This window comes from Bubalus kerabau, chromosome X, assembly GCF_029407905.1.
Source record: "Bubalus kerabau isolate K-KA32 ecotype Philippines breed swamp buffalo chromosome X, PCC_UOA_SB_1v2, whole genome shotgun sequence".
In the NCBI taxonomy this organism is placed as follows: Eukaryota; Metazoa; Chordata; class Mammalia; order Artiodactyla; family Bovidae; genus Bubalus; species Bubalus kerabau.
In genome coordinates this window covers 153,363,179-153,378,716 of record NC_073647.1, presented here as the reverse complement: position 1 = coordinate 153,378,716, position 15,538 = coordinate 153,363,179, and the positions used below count along the sequence as shown (strand labels likewise).

Sequence of the window (15,538 nt, the reverse complement as noted above, 5' to 3'; positions counted from 1 at the left end):
CAGAACGGGCTTTCACAAGAATTATATGGTCCCAAATATCAGTAGTGCCAAAGTTGAGAAATCTTGGTCTACAGCCAAAAGCAACAGGCAAACTCAGGGTATTCCCTTTTTTCTGCTCAGCTTTTCACATACTGCAGATCATCTCTTCTCTAGAGAAGTCTGAACCCAACGTTGTGGGTTTTCTCCCTCGGTATAAAGTAACTTCTGAAGAACAAAAATGTACTCGAGAGCAGGAGAACTTTCTGTTTCAGAAATCTAAAGTGAAAAATGAGGGGAACTGGCACCATATAATCATATTATTATTGGATTGGAATGCAGATTCCTTGCAGGCAGGAGCCATGTCTTCCTTCCCCTTTATTGTGCCCTGTAGCTCCTAATTTGATAAATGCCCTTTAATCTGAGCATGAATTATCCAAATGGTATTGTTGGGTTAAAAAGCTGTATTTGGTTAGTGTTTACTTTGGTATTTTAAAGCTTCCAGAAACCCCCAGAACAGCCCTGAGTCAGTCTTAAAGCTGACTGCCATCAGAGACCTGACAACATTTCCCTTGAGATGCCCAGAGGGGGACTGAGGCTTTGAGCATTCACACCCTTCAGAACCAGCTGGTGAGGGTCTGTCTCCCATGGAGACTAGGGAAGACAGGAATGATTAGCAGATGCCTAAAACGATGCCCTGTTTCACCTTTAATTGGCCCCCCACTTTGTTCAAGAAATGCCTAGAATCTTCTCCCTCACCCACAGAAACAGCAGCCTGAGGAAACCAGGCCTGTTCCTTCAGTGGCTCTTTTATGGTCATAATGGGCCTCCCAGGTGACACAGTAGTAAAGAATCCGCCTGCCAATGCAGGAGACACAAGAGACTCAGTTTGATCCCTGGGTTGGGAGGATCCCCTGACGTAGGAAATGGCAACCCACTCCAGTTATCTTGCCTGGAGAATTCCATGGATGGAGGAGCCTGGAGGGCTACAGTCATGGGGTCGCAAAGCATGCAGGCATGGTCATAATATTCCTATCAATTCACGCCCTTCAATTCACAAGTTTAGCTTCCAGGCTTTCCCCCACTCACCTCCTCCTTTTGGAACCCAATCCCCCCGCCCCTCCCTCCCACCCCCATCAGGGAGCCCTTGGTCACTGTCCCCTTAGAGAAGCCAGCTTTTGCCCAGGGCTTGTTTTGCCAATGATAAAGTCACATTTTTGTTCTCTTCTCTCTTCCTCCATTCTAACAAAGTACAGATTAAAATGATTTCTTGATGGTTGCTCAGACTTTGCCTCAAAGCAGGAAGATGATTACGTGCTCTGACAACGGAGCCGGTGTTTCCAGTTTCTTCTTGTGTGGGGAGAGTTTAAGGGGCTACACCACACTATTAGGTGTCATTAATGAAAGCCCTTAGATCTCATGTGCTTGGCTGGGCTTTATTTCTTGTTTATGTGACGGTTCCTGGCTTTGATTTTTCTTTGTGCTTGTATCACCTATGGCTCCAGCCTGGGCTGGGATGGGGGAGGGGCATCGCTTTTAGCCCTTGAGAAGCTTATTCTTGCCTTAGCCCCTCAGTTCCTGCTCTTCCTTCTCCTCAGAAGTCAATTTCCCCTCATTGAGTTTATGGCTGGCTCCTATTACATTTAGATATTGGGCTTGTCACTTCCTCAGTAAAATCTTCTCTCACTACCCTCTTATATAATATGATCACCTCTTCTTATTTTTTAATCACAACACTGTGATCTTTTTCCCTCACATTTATTACATAGGCATAGGCATAATTATATACATATGAAGGGTAGCACAATATGCTACTGTAGGGGAGTAAAAATCATTTTCCCTCAGCCTTTTAGGTCCTTAGCTGAGACCCCCACACCCCCACCGTAATAAAAAGACAGATTATAGGAAGGAAAAAAAATTAATTACCTACTTACTTACTGGAATCCCCACAAGGATATAAAACTGAAAAGGCATCTGGAAAATTGTGGCTTAAATACTATTGAGCTAAGGGCTGGGACCAGTCTGGGACTTCAAAGGGGAGGAATGAATTTCACAGGAAGGTGAGAAGAGGAAATACATCCTAAACAAAGTTTATAGAAAGGTGAAAAAGTTATCTCCAGTAATAGTTGTCTTCCAGGTACAGGCCCCCTTTCTAATGTAAATGTATCTTGCAAAAAACCTGGTAATTTATACTCTGTTTCCAGCACTTCTTTGTCTGCAGTGTCTCAAAATAATCAGCTCAAAATAATCCATATGTCAAAGAGGCATATTTTGGGGTAGTGGAAGGGAACCGAATATGCAACCCCCAAATATATCTCTTTGGTATAAGGATTATTTTGAGAAACAGCAGACATAGGCGAAGCTCTAGAAACAGAATGGAAGTTACCAATTTGTAAAGGAAATTTACATTTCCAGCAGAAAGCTCCATTTGAAAGGGTGTCTCCCTCTCAGTATCAGGAAGAGGAGGATGACTAAGTCACCAAAAACTCATCAGTCAAGAATGCAGGACTTAGATCTGTAGAACAGCCTTACCCTTGTTGAATGTGCTTTTCCTGGTCATCTCTAATAACACCCCTGTCTCAGCAGCTTCTTTTGTCTGTAGCTAGAGTGGGTATTGAAGGTGGTGTCTAGGGCCACCTGGAGGAATTACTGTTTTCCTGGGTCACTGCCATGTTATCGAGGAGGTATGCATGTTATTAAACCCTTTTTGTTTGTTTGTTTTCCTGTTAATCTGCCTTATTACAGAGGCCTCAGCCAGGACCCTAGAAGGCTAGAGGGAAAATGAGTTCTCCTCCTGCTGCTGCTTCTGCTGCTGCTGCTGCTAAGTCGCTTCAGTCGTGTCCGACTCTGTGCGACCCCATAGACGGCAGCCCACCAGGCTCCCCCGTCCCTGGGATTCTCCAGGCAAGAACACTGGAGTGGGTTGCCATTTCCTTCTCCAATGCATGAAAGTGAAAAGTGAAAGTGAAGTCGCTCAGTCGTGTCCGACCCTCAGCGACCCCCTGGACTGCAGCCTACCAGGCTCCTCCATCCATGGGATTTTCCAGGCAAGAGTAGTGGAGTGGGGTGCCATTGCCTTCTCCCAGATATGCAGCTAATACCACTCTAATGGCAGAAAGTGCAGAGAAACTAAAGAGTCTCTTGATGAGGGTGAAAAAGCTGGCTTAAAACTCAATATTCAAAAAACTAAAATCATGGCATCTGGTCCCACCACTTCATGGCATATAGATGAGGAAACAGTGGAAACAGTGACAGATTTTATTTTCCTGGACTCCATAATCACTGTAGACGGTGACTGTTACCAAGAAATTAAAAGACACTTGCTCCTTGGAAGAAAAGCTATGAAAAAACCTAGACAGCATATTCAAAAGAAGAGACATCACTTTGCTGACAAAGGTCCATCTAGTCAAAGCTATGGTTTTTCCAGTAGTCATGTATGGATGTGAGAGTCAGACTATAAAGAAAGCTGAGCACCAAACAATTGATGCTTTCGAGTTGTGGTGCTGGAGAAGACTCTTGAAAGTCCCTTGGACTGCAAGGAGATCCAACCAGTCCATCCTAAAGGAAATCAACCCTGAATATTCATTGGAAGGACTGATGCTGAAACTGAAGCTCCAATATTTTGGCCACCTGATGCGGGGAGCTGACTCATTGGAAAAGACCCTGATGCTGGGAAAGATTGAAGGTGGGAGGAGAAGGGGATGACAGAGGATGAGCTTGTTGGATGGCATCATCAAGTTAGTGGACATGACTTTGAACAAACTCTGGGAGATAGTGAAGGACAGAGGAGGCTGGCGGGCTGCAGTCCATGGGGTTGGAAAGAGTGGGACATGACTTAGCGACTGAATATCAATGGCTGCAGAGACCCCTGAGGCTGTTACTGTAATTCCAAAGGGCTCTTAATAGGTTCGTGGTTTCTCAAGATTATTTGAAAGTTAATGGAAGACAACACATTCTGGATATCCCAGCCTCTGTTATCTGGGGAATACAGAATTTTTTGTGAAGACATTGCAAAACAAACTTTTGAGTACTGTTGTTCTCCAGGCTTTATTGGTATTCTTTAAAATTAATTGGCGCACTAATAGAACCGTTTTCTAACACTGTTCAGTTATTAATAGATAAGTACTGTAAACTAGAACTTTCTCTGATGATGAAAATGGCTGATACAGTAAGTGCTAGGCACTTGTGGCTATTGTCAGCTACAGATTGGCATTTGCCATGGGCACTTGCCATCCATCTCTGCAAGAATTAAATTATGTATTGCTACAGCTGCTGATTTTCAACACCACCTGAAAGGAGATCAGGATTGAGAGTAGAAATGTGGCCCTCTGTGCTCAGGGAAAACCTGCAGTACAGGTCTTCAGATAGATATTTTCAGGAGCCGATTTTATGAGCCCAGTTCTTGTATCTCCTCATGTAGAAAAGCACTAATATCCTTCATGGTGACGACTGCTCCTCGTGACTAGACATTTAGGCTCAATTTCAGTAGGTGATGCATGAAATGTAATTGATTTTCTTTTCATTTTGGGTAACTGGTGCAGGCTTTTATCTTTATTTTATCATATTACCAGTCCGCAGGGTTAGGACTGTCAACATTTACTGTCTGTAACTTGAGATCACAGCAAATGGCACTTTGAGTTGACACCAGTGATTGCCTGGGGCTGATGGGGAGTAAAGGTAGAGCACAGGGCACAGGCCCCAGTGAAACACTGCTTCTCAACCTGCCATACCCTCCTCCTCCTTAGTCAGTCTTGGCTGTGCTTCCCAGATCCTGAAAATGGTCAGACATCTGAGGGAGCTGCTGAGCATATGACATGATGATGGTGGTGATGACGTAACAACTGTGGTACTGGAGCACTGAGTTCTCGCTGTGTGGGAGGCGCTCGCTAAGGACTTTGAACATTATCTTTTCTAACCCTCAACAATTTTTGATCATTCTTGGTCACTGGGCCTTATGCTGAGGTACTGAGTTTATAGGAACAATGAGTATTGTCCTTACAGCTAAACAGATGAGGGACCAGGACATGCTCAATGGCTCAGGGCAGCAAAGACCAAATATTATCCTGGGTGAAACAAAGAGGGACAGTATAAATGTCTAAAGCAAAACCAAATCATGACTGTCATCAGTCTGTCTTAGTAAGCTACAAACAAGAACATGTGATGTGGGAAATTAATCAAGGGTAGCCCCTCATCCCTACATCACTACCACTTTTTGTTTTTGTTGTTACCAAAAGGAGCAAACTGTTTTATGGGTTTGTTTTTTTTTTGGCCCCACCACTAGGCTTGTGGTATCTTGCTTCCCCAGCCAGGGATCAAACCAGGGCCCTTGTCAGTGAAAGTGTGGAGTCCTAACTGCTTGACCACCAGGGAATTCCCTAGGAGCAAAGTATTCTAAAGACATGAGCATATTGAATATTAGACCCTTAACTTTCAAGTTTCTGTTAAAAAAACCTTTCTGTTAGTAACTAGATAAATATGACTAATTTTTTCCCATTTTTAGCCTTAGACCGCAAAGTGCCAGTGTTGAGAAGAAGCCATTCTGGGGAGGATGTGGGCTTGCTGGTAGGAAGCCACACCCAGCAACCAGAAATTTATTATGACTCAGGCCAGTTTGGTTCAATGAGAACACAGTCAATGATGGAAGAAACAAAATAAACTTACAATAAAAATATATATATGAAGCAGTTTCAAGGCAATGGATTTAGCTAGATTGGCATTGCTCATAAATTCCTTTTTTAATGTGCAAATAAGGTCAGAGAGAGTAAGCCCAAGGAGGAAAAGTCGAGAAACCTACAATCTGGAAGCAAGCCAACACTGGAAAACTGTGTGGATTCACTGTGAATGGTGGAAAATATAGAAAATAACTATTTGGCAGATACACTTAACCAGTGCATTAAACTCATGTCTCCACCATCACATACATTATCCTCTCCTATCATCCCAGGGGTTCTGTGCCAGTGTCACTTTGCCTCCAGGGGACCTTTAGGGAGGTCTTGGGACAGTTAGGGATGCCATGCAACATCTGTGTGCACAGTCCAGCCCCAACAGCATGGAATGAGCACCCAGTGGCAGCAGTGCCGTGGAGTCAGGGAAGACCATCTGCCACCTCCCCTGATCTGCGGGTCACAGCAAAGCACACACGGGCTGGTCAGCTACAAGTAATTCTTCTGCAATTTCTAATGAGGGATGGAATGTTCCAGAGTACATCATCATGATGTGTGCCTCAGACTTAGGTCAGCTGTAGTTCAATAAAGTTAGGGGGAACAGAGAAATAATGGGGTATTCTCCTCAAGGCATCTAATCCCAGTCTGGAATGCCACTGACATCAGAGCTGCACACACTCAACACACATGGCTCTTAGGAAACAACCAGGCTTCCGCTCTGTCCAGGCAGCCATGTACTCACGGACTCGGTTCCGGGATTTGTAAGTGCAGGTGTAGAGGCTGCAAGGCCTTGCAGGCATGGACCTCGGAATCTGGAACCTTCTCCACAGTGTCTTGCATGGAGAGGCTTGAAGAATGGCCCTCAGGTGACTCATCATCACCATCTTTAGCTTAAAATCTTGATCAGCTCTCCAGTAGCTTGCAGAAACCTAATAACCTAGAGGCAGGACAGAAGAGGCAAAGCCATAAATAATAGAGGTCCCGATCATGTGGAAAACATTCAGATTATTAGTACATAGGAGGGGAGGCCAAATGAGAGTCAGTCATTTATCCACTTTTATTCCCCAAACGCATTGTTCACCTCATTAGCAGGTCCAGATGACTGACTCAGGCGCCTTGCCTTTCCCTTAGGGTTACTAAATATTAGCAGTTCAGAGAAAGGACTCTCTTAATCCACAAAATGAAAGACTGATAACAATACAGTTTCTTAAATTAAAAACAAAAATTTACTCCTTGAAATTCAGATTAATAGTCCAGCATGGTTCTGATATTTAGGAGAAACCAAAGATTAAAGTTTCCTCCAGGCAGCCTGAATTAAAAAAAAAATCAATTTGCATCTGGACTGCTTAAAAAAAAAAAAAAAAACAAGATATATCCCCTGAAAATACTCATGGGTAGTTTTTGAAACACTTTTAAATGCTAGTGTGTCCTTTAAAGAGGTAGGTCTCATATCCCTACATGTAAGACCCGAAGGACTCCCATAGTTCTGCCTGATCTGAAAGAGAAACCTTCCTGAATATGTGAACCTAACCTAACCTCACAGCTTGGGAATTCTGCCAGTAAACATTTTCATTTTAACCTTTCTTTGCTCTTAAACACTCTGTTGGGTGCTGGGAGGTAGTAAAGATGAAGTAGGGCATAAAAAAGAATGAAGTCCTCGTACATGCTATAATGTGCTGAACCTCGAAAACAGTGTGCTAAGTGAAAGAAGCCAGACACAGAAGGTCACGTATGGTATGATTTCATTCATATGAAATACTCAGAATAGGGAAATCTACAGAGACAGAAAACAGGTTGAGCAGATGGGGAAATGGGGACTAACTGCTGAATGGGCATGGGGTTTTCTTTTGGGTGATATAATTGTTTTGGAACTAGATAGAGGTAGTTGTTACATAACATTGGGACTGTACTAAATGCCTCTGAACTGTACATTTTAAAATGGCTAATTTGGAGAATTCCCTGGTGATCCAGTGATTAAGACTCCTCACTCCACTGCAGGGGACCTGGATTCTCCCTGGTCAGGAACTGGGATCCCACAGGCCACGCACTGCAGCCAAAATATTAAAGATAAAATAGCTAATCTTATGTTGTGTGAATTTTGCCTCAATAAAATGCACATCATATGGGAAAGAAAACACACACCAAACCAGTTCTCAGCAGGTATTGGTACCTCCTGAGTCTGCTTTGTCCTGGCAAAGGAGGCCTCTCAGCAATTTGGCCTTGACTGGGGTGCAAAGGCACCAAAAGGGAAACTGAGGGGACAAGAAGACACATCACTTACTGACCTGAACTTTATTCATTCATAGCATGTTTCCCCAAGAAGAGCGTTAGATACAGAAAAAGCACATGACCCCAAGCGATGCTGAGCAAGGAGGGACACATTCTCCTTTCATCCTCCCTCTGTTCATATACTTCACTGCAATTAATTAGCCATGAACTATCCCTTCTGCCTGTACTGCTGCCCTTGTCACTGCTAGCTCCGAGCTGGAGGAGACAAGGCTGCACCCAAGGGAAAGGAAAGAAAATCACACCTAAGGTGTGTCCAGTGAACGCAGGACACAGAGAACAGAGTTACTTCCTGTCACTGCCCTGCAAAGCACAAGTGAGGGCTCCAGACAGATCTCTATAACTGGCTCCCCACAAACCATGTGCCCACACCCGTATTGTAACATGAAGCACAGCGTGGTGACAAGCCTGCCTTTCAGCCCGGGGCCATGCCCTCTGTTGTACACATCACTTTGCCAATGAACACACTGAACTAAGGGAGTGGAGGTGCATGGTCTAAAGGAGACTGATAGGGAGCTCGTGACTCCCAGGGAGGCTCCTCTCCTGCAAGCCTAGCTCCCTACCTAGGGTCTTTAGGCCAGTGACACCTAAAGTGTGTCTGCATTGCCAGAGGGTATTTGATATTCTCAAACCAAGTTAAAATCACTTTTGTTCATAGTTTTATGTGTATGTTTGCATATACACATTTTTAAGGGCGTGGGTATGTAAAAATATACCTTATTTAAGATATGCAAAGTCTGACACGATTTCAAATAGAGACTGATAATGAAATTTCAAGACATTATCTTGATAGTGCCTTGAGTCAAATGAGTACCTTGTTTTCAAAAATCTTAATATTTGAAATATCATTAACTGAATTAACTGAGCAAGGTTAAAGAGTGGACAATTTGCCACATCAATTCAGAATCTATTTCTGATTTTTAAAATTTTTTTACTTGGAAAACTTCAAACTTATAGAAATAGTGAAAATACTGTAATAAAACCACCTATGTACTTGGTACTGCATTTCATCAATTATCTCTTGGTGGCTAAGCAGGTTTTATTTGTGTCCAACCCACCACTTCCCCTCTCTGAATTATTTGAAACAAATCCAAGAAATCTTAGAAACTTATCAATGATTTTATTTTCCATATGAAAGTGAAAGTGAAAGTCACTCAGTCGTGTCCAACTCTTGTGACCCCATAGACTGTCCATGGAATTCTCCGGGCCAGAACACTGGAGTGGGTAGCCTTTCCCTTCTCCAGGGGATCTTCCCAACCCAAGGATCGAACCCAGGTCTCCTGCATTGCAGGCAGATTCTTTACCAACTGAGCTATCAGGGAAGCCAGGGAAAATATCCTCCAAATTCATAGTTTGTTCTCCATGAAAATTATCTGTATGAAATAGCCTTTGGCAATAGTTTATTGGCAGAATATGAAAACTATCAATTTTTTAAACTTAAAAACAGCACAACAGCCCAGTAACCAGATACTTTCTCAATGCCTACCTATCCCTTAAAGTAAACACTTCATTTCTCTCTTGATATCTCCACTCTAATCTTGGATTAGCGCTCAGGTTCAGAACTTTATGCTTCTAATTTATAAGACTATGTCTAGCATGAAACAGCATAATCTATAATCACGGGTCAGCAGGGTCAAAGGAGTATATGAATGGAAATGTTTAAGATTAAGACTGAAGGGAGTTCCCTGGCAGTCCAGTGGTTAAGGCTCCCAATGCAGGGGGCATGGGTTCAATCCCTGATCAGGTAACTAAGATCTTGCATGCCGCACAGCACAGCCGCAAAGAAAACAAAAAAGATTAAGATTTAATGTACGTCCTTCAATTTATGCAAGAAAGAATCCAGAACCAGAGGAGCAGGAAAAACAGTCATTCAGTAACACTGCACAAGAAGTTGACTTTCTGTGACTTCAAATAGTGTAAGATCTGAGAAAAGCCCAGAAAATCCTGTTAAGTATTACATAAATGAAAATTATTATTACTCAAATTGAATTTGCTAAAATGCTACCCATGATATAAGTACAAAAATTAAGAAACTACAAAGCAGCTTTAGATGATTTTTAACGTCATTATTTTCTTTTTAAGACAGTATTATCAAGTAATTCCAACTAAATAGGATTCTCTCTGATAAAATCAATTTGTAAAATTTCAAAACTGCTAAGAGATATGGGGAAACCTTGCCTTAATTCTGCTCTTCTTTCCATTGACTTCCATTCCTGTATTGAAGCAATAATGAGTGATTATCTCATGCAAAGCATTGTGCTGGGTTAAGATAATAGTTATGTTTTCTCCTTATTCTCACAAGCTTGCCATCTACAAAGAAAAGCTATTTAAACAAATAACTTCTCTCTTTAAGTTACTTTTTCATTGTAGTAAAATATACATATTGTTTTCACCTTTTTAAAGTATACAGCTCAGTGGCATTAAATACATTCACAATGTTGTGTAACCATCACCACTATCTATACCCAAAACTTTTTCATCATCCTCAAAACAAGCTCTGTATCCATTAAACAATAACTCCCCATTCCTTCCCACTTCATAGCCCCCAGGAACCTCTATTCTTTCTGTCTCCATGTACTTGCCTACTCCACAGTGGACTCAGAATTTTTTTTTCCCTGAGTCTGGCTTATCTCACTTAGCATAATTAAATACTTCTTAATCAAAGTCAGATCTGATGACAGCCCTGATTTAATTCAATGAGAACATAGAGGGTAGAGGCTTTAACTTTCAGGAACAGGTATCATCTGGAACCATGGGTCACAGGGGACAGTTTTAACAGGTGGGGCAAAGGCAGAGAGATGGCCGGGGAGGAATGATAAGGAAATTTAGGGGATGGATGGACTGCTTAAGAGCCAAGGCCAGAGAGGACGACTGGGGTTGAGTTGAAATGGGAAGAGCCTTGGGTTTGTTCAGTAATCAATGTCACTGTCAGAAGAGGTGGACAAACATGTGAAAAAGGACTCCTTTCTTGCTTACAATCTGGATGGTAGAAGACACTTACTAATGCCCAGTGCCAAGTGTAAGATACTGGTTTGTCCTTCAAAGGGAAGGTCGTGATAAGACAAGGCCACAGACATGCCTGATGACTGAGGGAATTGTACAGAAAAATGGGCACACACTTGGCCCTGCCTATGGAGCTGGGTGGGGAATCTGAGGCCTGTTGGCATGGCACCTGGAGAAGTCTGGGTAACTGATCCTTGGTCTAGCTCCACAGAGAGCAATCAGGAAAGCACTGAGGCCAGGGTGAGCTGACATCATAGGCTGGGGCTGACTGCTGGGGCCGTGGCCAGTGGGGGACTGCCCTGCAAGCTACAGTCGTGCTGTCTGTGAACAGCACTGAGGCTAATGACACATGGCCCAGAGGAAGTGTCTCCTGTCCACTTTGACACTGGCTGTCTAGGGCTAGGGGGAAACGAGAGCTCCAGACGATCTAACATGACCCTCACTCACAGTAGTCTCCCCAGGGCCCACCCAGGGGTGGGGTGCATGTAGTAGTCTGGAGAGCTGAACCTGTGTCCCCTAAGAATGCCGTTGACCTCACTGAAGGAGAACACTGACTCTGAAGATTACCTTTTGTGTTTTTAGACAAAAACAAAACCCAAATCCTTTTTTTTGTAACAAAGCCAAGTGTATCAGAACTTCCCATCATCCCAAGTCTTCTATGAATATTTTTCAAGGTGTTGGCTAAGCAGATACTCAGGGAACACAGTGGAATGTAGAGCTGGATAGAGATTTGAGATTAATTAAGGGAATATTAATTTCCAAGAGACAAGGTGACTTTCAGATGTTATTCCATGTGTACAGGATGAAGCACTGATGGTTTCTGATGACTCTGTCAGCTCGGCACAGGATGGATGGGACTGGGCAAAGAGGGGAGCCAGGAAAGCCATTCAATCCATCACTCTTATTCTGTCACTCATGAGGACATCAATCAAATATGATAAATAGCAACGTTGTGGACAATTAAACTAAAATACATTCAGTGAAAAGTAGAGCAGGGTAAGGTGAATTTGTAGTGCTACAGGGGAGGGGGTGTTGGGTTTTAAATAAATTGCTCAGGAGAGACCTTATTGAGAAGGTGAAATTTGAGCAAAGACCTTATTGAGAAGGTGAAATTGCTCAGGAGAGACCTTATTGAGAAAGAGGTGAAAGAATTAGTTATATGGCTTTCAGGAGGAGGGTTATTCCAGGTAGAGGGAAATGCCTGTGCAAAAACCCTGAGGTGGGAGCTTGTCTGGCACATTCAGGGGACAGTGAGGAGGCCAATATGGCAGGAGTGCAGCAAAGCAGAAGTAAGGCAGTACGAGATGGGGTCCAGAGGTAATGAATGCTAAGCAGATTTCTAGGCCATTGTAAAGGTTCCCCACTGTGGGGACACAGTAGAGTTTTTAGAGTAGAGGAGGAATTTAATCTGAAATACATTTTAAAAATGTCATTCAGGGTACCCTATTGGAAAATGACCAGAATGTAAGAAAGAAGCAGGGACCCCATTCAGGATAATCCAGGGGCTACAACTAAGGACGCTGCAGTGGACGTGGTGGGAAGTGGTTGGGCGTTGGCTGTATCTTGGGGACACAGGCTGTAAGATGTGAAAGAAAGCAGTCAAGGAACACTGGCAGATTCTTGGCCTAAACAACTGCAAGGATGGAGTTGCCATGAACTGAGATGGGAAGGCTGTGTGTGGAAAAGGTTTTGGGTGGGAAATCCGTAGATCGGGTTTGGGTATGTGGAGTTTGAAATGAAATTCCGATAATTCAAGTGAGAGAATATGGTAGAATAGTCTAGCTCATGGTAGAACGAGGATGAATCCCTGAACAGAGAAACAGAACTGGGCACAGCGGGCAAGGAGGGGAAGATGGTGCTCTTATTGCTAACCCTACTGGATTTGAGGTACTGGGGTGGGGGCAGGCAAGAGCAGAGGTCTAGGGAGAGTTGGCAGTGCAGCGCTGCTGCTCAGGAGACCTGAGGCTAGAAAAAGAAGCAAAATCCCCTCCCCCAGGGGTAACAGGTATCTAGAGGGAGACTAACAAAATGGAGTGATTAGGGAGGCCTAGAGAAAGGGATGGAGAAGGCAATGGCACCCCACTCCAGTACTCTTGCCTGGAAAATCCCATGGGCAGAGGAGCCTGGTAGGCTGTAGTCCATGAGGTCTCTAAGAGTCGGACACGACTGAGCGACTTCACTTTGACTTTTCACTTTCATGCATTGGAGAAGGAAATGGCAACCCACTCCAGTATTCTTGCCTGGAGAATCCCAGGGATGGGGGAGCCTGGTGGGCTGCCATCTATGGGGTCGCACAGAGTCGGACACAACTGAAGCGACTTAGCAGCAGCAGCAGCAGAGAAAGGGAAGTCAAATGCAATCAAGGAAGGAAGGGAGCATCAAAGGTCAGGGGCAAGAAGGTTCCAGGGAAATCCGAATAGAAAGAAAAGTTAGCTAATGCTCAGTTACAATACCTGTAACAATACATGAGATTATTTATGCTAAAGCCAAAGGCCAATCCCCTCTGTTACATTAAAAGGTAGAATTTATTGAGAGGTGAGGTGGTTATTTAAATTTACCCATGGGTCTTATAAAGCCCAAGCTAGTGAAACCACAAATGTTTAATTATCAACCATAATACCTAACAGTGAACTACTAGCAGACATTATGGGGTGTCACAGAAAATCTGTCCTTACTTATGTGTGTCCTTAAAGATGGGACCATGGGATGAAGGGGCCCCAGAAGAGCCTTTGTTATTGCTAATTATTTATGTATGTCCCTGGATCTTACTAATACATCCCTTATCTGTTTTGCAGACTTGGAAATGTGTGAGGAAAAAAAAGATTCTGAAAGCCTTTAAAAAATCATTCATAAATCATGCATTAAACGACAGTAATTTGAACTCTGCCTGATTAAGCAATTTATAATACATGCAAAACAGCAAAAAAAAAAAAAAGGTACTGTGACTAAAGGTTACAATTACGTTGAAAAAAAATGCCTGATTCTCATCAGATTCACTTTTCTGTTTCTCACCTCTTCATTTCCAAAGGAAGCAAGCCTTTTGCAGTTCCCTGACATGGAAATTAGGGGTTATGTTGCCATGTCTTGACTGAAAAAGCTGAGTTTCTTCTCACCCACTTCTCTGATAGCAGGATCCAAATCTGGGATTGACAAAGGTTTCAGAATACATTTCTAGTAGCTGTTTTGCGTGCTGCAATTAACTTCCCCAGTGCGACCAATGAGATGAAATGCATTTCCCTCCTTCCATCAGATTTCCAAAATACACATATTTCCTCATAAGTCACTCAGTCTTTATTGAGTTCTGACTGTGAGCAGTCACAGCCTTTTGCCTGGCTCCTAGGACAACAAGGCAGGAGTGTACAGAGAGAATGGTGTCCTGCTGCTCTTGACCTTTTGGTGAATTTTAGTCCTGCTACTATGTAAAAATTGTCTGAGTAAAGGAAGAAAGCTCCAGATAGCTGAAAGGCTTTCCATTCCCCCAAATGTGCAAAAACAGTGATCCTTCTGTAGGATGTGCAAGGGAGGAGAGGGGTAGGGTCTGGGACAGCTTCCCTCAGAGAAATCTAGCTACTCCCTTGCATATTCCAGCAAGGTTTTTAATAGCAGAGTGAAGATGGCCAGATTAGTAGTAAAGGAAGAAGAAGGGGAAGCAGAAAGCAATGTGGTTTTCAGTGGCTGGGTGAGAACAAGTTCTGTCCAAATCAAGGTGTACACATTAACTTCTCAAATTTCTCAGTTTCCCAGTGAAAAGACGCCAGAGGGGAGGGCACTTATATTAACAAGTTGGCACCAGCCTCAGGGCAGTAGCATTTAACACTGAATTTTAACACTGAATGCCACAAAGACTCAAAACAGACATCAACAATGTTTGTACTATAGAGATTCTCCTCCAGTTCTGGGGCGGGGCACAAAACAAAAAGGCAAGAGGGAATTGTGGAATGGAGAACGCTCAGATTTGTCCACGTGACACAGCTGTGCTGCAGATACCCTGCCCTGGGGGTGGTTATGACTTCGTTCTCAGACCCAGACATATGGGGGGGGAGGGGGGAGAAATGCAGGGAAGACCCAAGTCATTCCCAGTTTGCTGTGCCTCGGTTTTTGGATCTGCAATCTCAGATTTGTAGTCCTTATTCCAATTTCAAGCTATTTCACAGCAGGTTGGACTTTCTTGAGTTATTCACATCCAACCACCCCTAGCAAAACTCCCTCCCAAGTAACTACCCTTATGCCCCGACAAGTTCCCTGGGACAGCTGTTTACCCGTCGACTGCAAATAATCCTAAAGGAGGTGCAGCCATTTGGTTGGTGACTCCCACAGTAAAAGAGGTCTCCGGGGCGAGAACAGGTGGGGGCGATGCCCTACGGACCTCCGCAGTCCCCCGGCAACTATTCGCAGGACCAACAGCTGTCCGGGCTCCGAGACCCGGCCTGCCTCCGGTATAGTCCCCAATCTACGTGGCTACCCATCCTTACCTGAGCCTTTCCCCAGAGAACGAACCTTGCGGCTCGCTCGTCACGGACTCGCAGCAGGAGCGCTTGGCCATCGTAGCCACGCCTCCATCTCGCCCACAGCCCTGACCAAGCGCGTACCTCTAGGTCACGCCCCATATG

At 43.8% G+C, this 15,538-nt stretch overlaps 1 protein-coding gene and 1 long non-coding RNA gene across 5 annotated transcripts in view; one reads left to right on the top strand and one right to left on the bottom strand.

Annotated features, from left to right (window-relative positions):
• Positions 1-3,134, top strand: part of LOC129639910 (uncharacterized) — a 19,452-nt gene extending 16,318 nt beyond the window's left edge. Inside the window, exon 3 of the long non-coding RNA XR_008708665.1 lies at positions 2,722-3,134. This is a non-coding gene — a long non-coding RNA (uncharacterized LOC129639910). The remainder of the gene's footprint in view (positions 1-2,721) is intronic.
• LOC129639907 (carbonic anhydrase 5B, mitochondrial) overlaps positions 1-15,538 on the bottom strand; it is a 27,380-nt gene extending 11,842 nt beyond the window's left edge. For 3 of the 4 annotated variants that reach the window (XM_055565203.1, XM_055565205.1, XM_055565206.1), the window contains exons 1-2: positions 15,426-15,494; positions 6,382-6,576 (exon numbers count right to left, since the gene is read on the bottom strand). In XM_055565203.1, the coding sequence (XP_055421178.1) occupies positions 6,382-6,523 (142 nt within the window). In that variant the 5' untranslated portion in view covers positions 6,524-6,576; positions 15,426-15,494. Of the gene's footprint in view, positions 1-6,381; positions 6,577-15,400 lie in introns of all 4 variants that reach the window. The other variant, XM_055565204.1, reaches the window with a different exon arrangement.